At 35.0% G+C, this 5,404-nt stretch overlaps 1 protein-coding gene across 1 annotated transcript; it reads right to left on the bottom strand.

Annotated features, from left to right (window-relative positions):
- Positions 1–283: 283 nt before the first annotated feature.
- On the bottom strand, positions 284–1,636 carry LOC141480903 (uncharacterized). The gene is made up of 2 exons (XM_074171638.1): positions 1,516–1,636; positions 284–1,108 (listed from the first exon to the last, which is right to left on the bottom strand). The coding sequence occupies exons 1-2, from the start codon at positions 1,625–1,627 to the stop codon at positions 303–305; spliced, it is 918 nt and encodes a 305-aa protein (XP_074027739.1). The 5' UTR covers positions 1,628–1,636; the 3' UTR covers positions 284–302.
- Between the last annotated feature and the right edge of the window lie 3,768 nt (positions 1,637–5,404).

Here is a 5,404-nt window from a genome sequence, read left to right as displayed (position 1 = left end):
GGGGAACTGTCAAAAAAGTATTGAGTTCTTTTAAGTTTAAAATAAATCTGTTGTCTCCGTTTGGTTTTCTCCGTAAAAAAATAGGAATAAATAAATTCTTCCCGACAGTGTTTTGATTCAACAATAGCCCCCATTTTTCGCAGCTCGTCAATAGTCTCAGATAGCTCTGGGCAACGTCCAGCAGAAAAACATTTTGTTTGCTTTGGTTTCTGCTTGAATGAAAGTTTGTATCCTTGCACCCAACTAAGAATTAATTTGTCGGTGGTTATATGTTGCCAGTTGTCGAAAAATATGGTGATTCTTTACTTGTTCCTGGGGTTCCTGGACCTGTGTGAAAATCGCCTCTCCGGACGTTTGTTCCATTTCTCCCACTCTCTCTTGCTGCTCCCCTCCCCCTTTCTCTGCGGTTCCTTGGAGGAGGGGCGTTTCCAGTTTAAATGGTTGATCTTCGATTTTGATGCAGATGTTGGCGGTTTCTGAATCCAGTCTCTTGTATTACATTCTAGGGCTTTTGCTGCTTTACAGTTTTCACTCAGGTCCGATTCGAAAAGAAAGTCATCAATTATTTGACTTTCGATAACTTTCTGGATTTGGGAACTCAGTCGGTTCTTGAGTTGATGTCGCCGGTGGGTTGAGATGGTGTGATGAGTGTCTGTAATCAACTTTGCAGCATCGACCAAGGATGATACGAGATTATTATCATAACTTTTCAGGTTCACTAATACCAGTGATAGAGAACATCCTAGTGCTGACAGGCCTCTGCCCAGTATTTCTTGAGTGTTCTGAAGAAACGTTTCTTTTTTCAGTTCTGCTGGAGCAAGTAAACTCTGAAACTCGGGATTGAGTTTCGGAGCTTTCAATGAACCACAGTTTCCAGGAATATTCCATTTTTTCCACAGCTCCTGACGGGTTTCTTTATCAAGGCCAAGTGTTAGATATTGTTGCCATCGGGAGGCTAAGTCCTCTGCTATATTTGGTCCGACATCATTTTTTGATGTAGGGTTGACTCCCAAAACCTCTGTCAATTGAGACACTTCCGGTATATCATTCATGTCGGAGTCCGACCCTGATTCCGAACACGATTGAATATCGCTTGAGGACGAACTGCCTGCGGACAAAAAAGTGTGTAGGTACCTACCTGTTTTTATGAAGTAAGTGTATTTCATCGAATACACAAATTCAGTCATTTTCGGAATGAAAACGAACATATTCAACCAGTTTCAGTCAATTATGGAATGGATGTGGAAATATTCAATCATTTTCGGAATGAAAATGAAATTTTTCAGTCATTTTCGGAGTGAAAATGGAAGTTATCAATCATTTTCGGAGTGAAAATGAAATTTTCCAATCATTTTCGGAGTGAAAATGAATTTTTATCATCATTTTCGGAGTGAAAATGAAATCAGTTGGTCATTTTCGGAATGAAAATGAAACTTTGTTGCCAAAATCGGAATGAAATTGGCATGTTTTTCGAAATAAAATTCGTCCTCTGAAAATTTGAGAATTATTACTCACTGCTAGATAAATCTTGAAGTTTTCTTTCCATTTTCTTTATCTTCTTCTTCAGGGAATATAAGGCTTCTAATTTTCGTTTTCCCATTTTGCACTTGACACGATTTTTAAACATACACACACTTCAAGCATAAGAACTATAATGAATCAAAACAGGCCCCGGATAGCAGACAATAGGTGGTACTGATACGTTTTTGCACGACTTTAAACATTACGCACAGGATCGGGCTGACGCGAACAACTACCTTTGTGATCTCGAGGACGTGGCTATCGAAGTATAATCATAATTATTTGTTAATATCTTTTAATTTTTTGCGATGTGCCGCCACTGAACTTGAATTTCAGTTCCGGCTGTGACCGTTTAAAACTTCAATTGATTGTATGCCTACAATGATAATGTAATCACTTTATCAATTATTTCATTATTATCTGAGCTGTTTTGCCAATTTCCTGAATTTTTTTTGGGAACATGAAAGGTTTCATTATTACGCAAGTAATAATTCATATTGATATCCTTTCACTATCGTCAGTCTGTCTCAATCGAAAATCTTTTGACTTTTATGTAGATCTAATCTGAATGTAATTCTGCACTAAGGAAGACAAATTATCACACAGATGGATTCACTATAAATAGGATTGGAAAGTGGTATCTGATGCAATCTCTACTTCGTCATATAGATAAGCACTTTACTCGGGTTAACAAGTTTATGAAGACATGCTGTGTATCTGTAGAAAAAGAAAATGAAGTAGTTCAAACGTACTCTAAATCAGATGCAGAAACAAACAACAAAAAATTTTCAGTGAATTTAGAAACCAATACTATTTCTGGTGATATTTTAGTGATGAACTCAAGTGTTGAGGGGACAAACAAACAAAAAAATTTTTTATACCCCAGACTATCACAGCTCAATCTGCAACAAATGTAAGAAAGGTTCTACTAAATAACATAAACGTTAGTAAAGATAGTGTGTGTCATGTAAATGTCCAGGGATTTTTTAACAACTATAGCTCTATCGAGGTTTTTGCTGATGAAAATAAATTGGATTTTTTATGTTTTTCTGAACACTGGATAACAAAAGATTATGGGTTAGTTTATTTGAGAGGCTATAAAGTAGGAGCAATTTATTGTCGGGAAAATCATGAACGAGGGGGTGTACTGATTTTAGTAAAAGAAAACACAAATTGTAATGAACTAGAGTCTATAAAAAAGTTATCTGTAGAGTGTCATGTAGAGATCTGTGCAATTTTCTATCGTAAAAATACAACTAAAGTCACTATCATAACCGCATACAGACCACCAAGTGGGGACCCTCGAGTTTTTTTAAATTGTCTATCGCAGGCATTAGCAATAGCGGAGTGCAGATCTAACTTTACTATATTGTGTGGAGATTTCAACATAAATTACCTAGCACCAGAAGATAGTAACACTAAACTGCTCAGTGACCTTTTCAAGTCTTACCAACTTAATATAAACTTTATAGGCCCCACTAGGATTTTTACAAATATAAATGGACACACAAGCCGAACATGCATTGACTACATGACATCTACCTATTCAGATCATTACTATGAATGCAAGTTAAAACAACCAAATATAGCAGACCATCTGTCACATATTCTTACATTTCAGATAAGTAAAAATCACGTTAAGGAAGTTTATAAGCGTCAGTTAAATCCTGAAAATATAAATGAATTCAAAATAAGGCTAAATAGTATAATCTGGTTTCCTCAACTATATGATATGAAGATTGATGTCAGCTTTTCATATTTCTTGGAATCTGTTTCCTGGTGTTTTAATGTCTCATGCCCAGAAAGATGTCTCACTGTAAAAAATCATTCTAAAACCTGGGTTACAAATGATATTATCCAGAAGGGAAAACAATTGAGAGAAATGTTTAGAAATATCAAAGCTTCTAAGGAAGCAGATGCCAGAAGTTTAACTTTATATCAAAACAGTTTAAAAGAACATAAAAAAAACTTGAAAGAGGCTAAAATCAATTATTTCAACAACAAAATTCTGAATGCAGACAATAAGACCAAAGCAACATGGAACATTATAAATAATGAACTAGGAAGGAAGAGTAGATCATCGAACAAAATTATCAGTATTTTAAAAAATGATCAAGAAATTACAGACCTAAATGAAATAACAGAATTGTTTGCTTACAATTTCTCAAATGCTGCCAAATTTGCAACTGAAAAAAACTTTGGTCAAAATATGGCACTGCCTTGTACAGTCTCAAGGAATCACCATATAATTCATCCTTTCCAAAATGATCCTATAAGCGAATCTGAGGTGCTAAGCACACTGAAAATATTAAAAAATAAAAAGTCTACTGGATTGGATGAGTTGTCAATAGAAACAATAAAAAAAATAATCGATGTGGTGATTACCCCTTTGACTTATTTATTTAATCAGTCTTTTTTGCAAGGATACTTTCCCGAAGAATTCAAAAAGGCATTAGTAATACCTCTTTTCAAAAAAGGCGATCGCTCGGTAGTAGAAAATTATAGGCAAATCTCTTTGCTCTGCTCACTGTCTAAATTATTTGAAAAAATAGTCGCAAATAGGATTACGCATTATTTGGCAGAAAATAATATACTGTGCAAAGATCAACATGGATTCAGAAAGAGTAAATCAATTGAAACTGCAACATATCACTTACTGAATTATATCTACAAAGAAGTGGATTCGAATAATTTTGTAATGTCTTTATTTTTTGATCTAACAAAAGCGTTTGACACAGTGTCTCCTGAATTTCTAGTTGCAAAACTGACCCAACTTAGGTTTCCCGAATAACTTGTTACAATGGATTGAATCTTACCTCAAAGGGCGTACCATGACTGTAAAATGTGAAAATGTTAGATCAAGGTGCAACGACGTTAAGCTTGGAGTGCCACAGGGGTCAGTGCTTGGACCATTGCTTTTTTTGTTGTATGCAAATGATTTGTCAGAATATCTGAAAGATTGCCACCTTACCATGTTTGCGGATGATACCACTATCACAGTTACAGGGGGAAATATTGATGTACTGCTTAGTAAGGTAAAATGCATAATCGATAGTTTTAGCTCCTGGTGTCAGCGAAACAGATTAATATTAAACTCCACAAAAACTGTAATAGTAAATTTCTATAATAGGAAAAATAATGTTCCAGATGACCTACAAACTATTGACGAAATAAAGATTAGTAGCGAAATAAAATTTTTAGGAACTTACTTGGATGAAAGCTTATCATGGGATCTGCAAATAAAAGATGTCTGCAACAAATTAAACAAGACATTCTTTGCTTTAAGGCAAATGAAATCATGCATGGACACAGCAGGTCTACTAGAAATCTATTTTGCTATGGCATATTCACATTATCCCTCAATATCATAGCATGGGGTTGCAGTAATGAATTCATCAGAGTATTCGTAGCACAAAAGCGCATTGTTAGACTAATTTTCAGCATTGAACACCGAGACAGCTGTAAACCAGTATTCGTTAGGGAAAAATTATTACCGGCTCCCTCCATATACATTCTTAAATGTATAGGATTTGCTAGATCTAACATCCATGAACTAGAAACAAACGCAACGGTGCACAGTTACAACACACGTCATGGTGATGTTTTGCGTATTCCAAGTCATAAGTCAACGAAATATAAAAAGTCCCCTTTGTATAATGCCATAAATCTGTATAATAAATTACCAGAGCAGATCAAACAAATTACCTCTGATAAAGTGTTTCATGGTAGAGTAAAGCAATTGCTGCTGCAAAAATGTTACTATAGTTGTGATGAATTCCTGGAAGATGATTTCTGTTGAGCAATGATTTTACTAATTTTTTTTTTCCTCTTACTATTATTTAGTGTTATCTTCGACGCCTGTTCCATATTTTTACTAAGGAAT

The sequence above is a fragment of the Leptinotarsa decemlineata genome, unplaced genomic scaffold, assembly GCF_025532065.1.
Source record: "Leptinotarsa decemlineata unplaced genomic scaffold, Ldec_3_MD MMD2_tig00000026_RagTag_RagTag, whole genome shotgun sequence".
NCBI classification, from domain to species: domain Eukaryota; kingdom Metazoa; phylum Arthropoda; class Insecta; order Coleoptera; family Chrysomelidae; genus Leptinotarsa; species Leptinotarsa decemlineata.
The sequence above is the reverse complement of the archived record's forward strand: the minus strand, read 5'-3'. Positions and strand labels throughout refer to the sequence as shown.

Coding starts and splice junctions, on each gene's coding strand:
- LOC141480903 (XM_074171638.1), bottom strand. CDS start 1,627: ATGTTTAAAAATCGTGTCAAGTGCAAAATGGGAAAACGAAAATTAGAA. Junction 1,109..1,515: donor ACTTCAAGATTTATCTAGCA/GTGAGTAATAAT, acceptor TTTTGTCCGCAG/GCAGTTCGTCCTCAAGCGAT.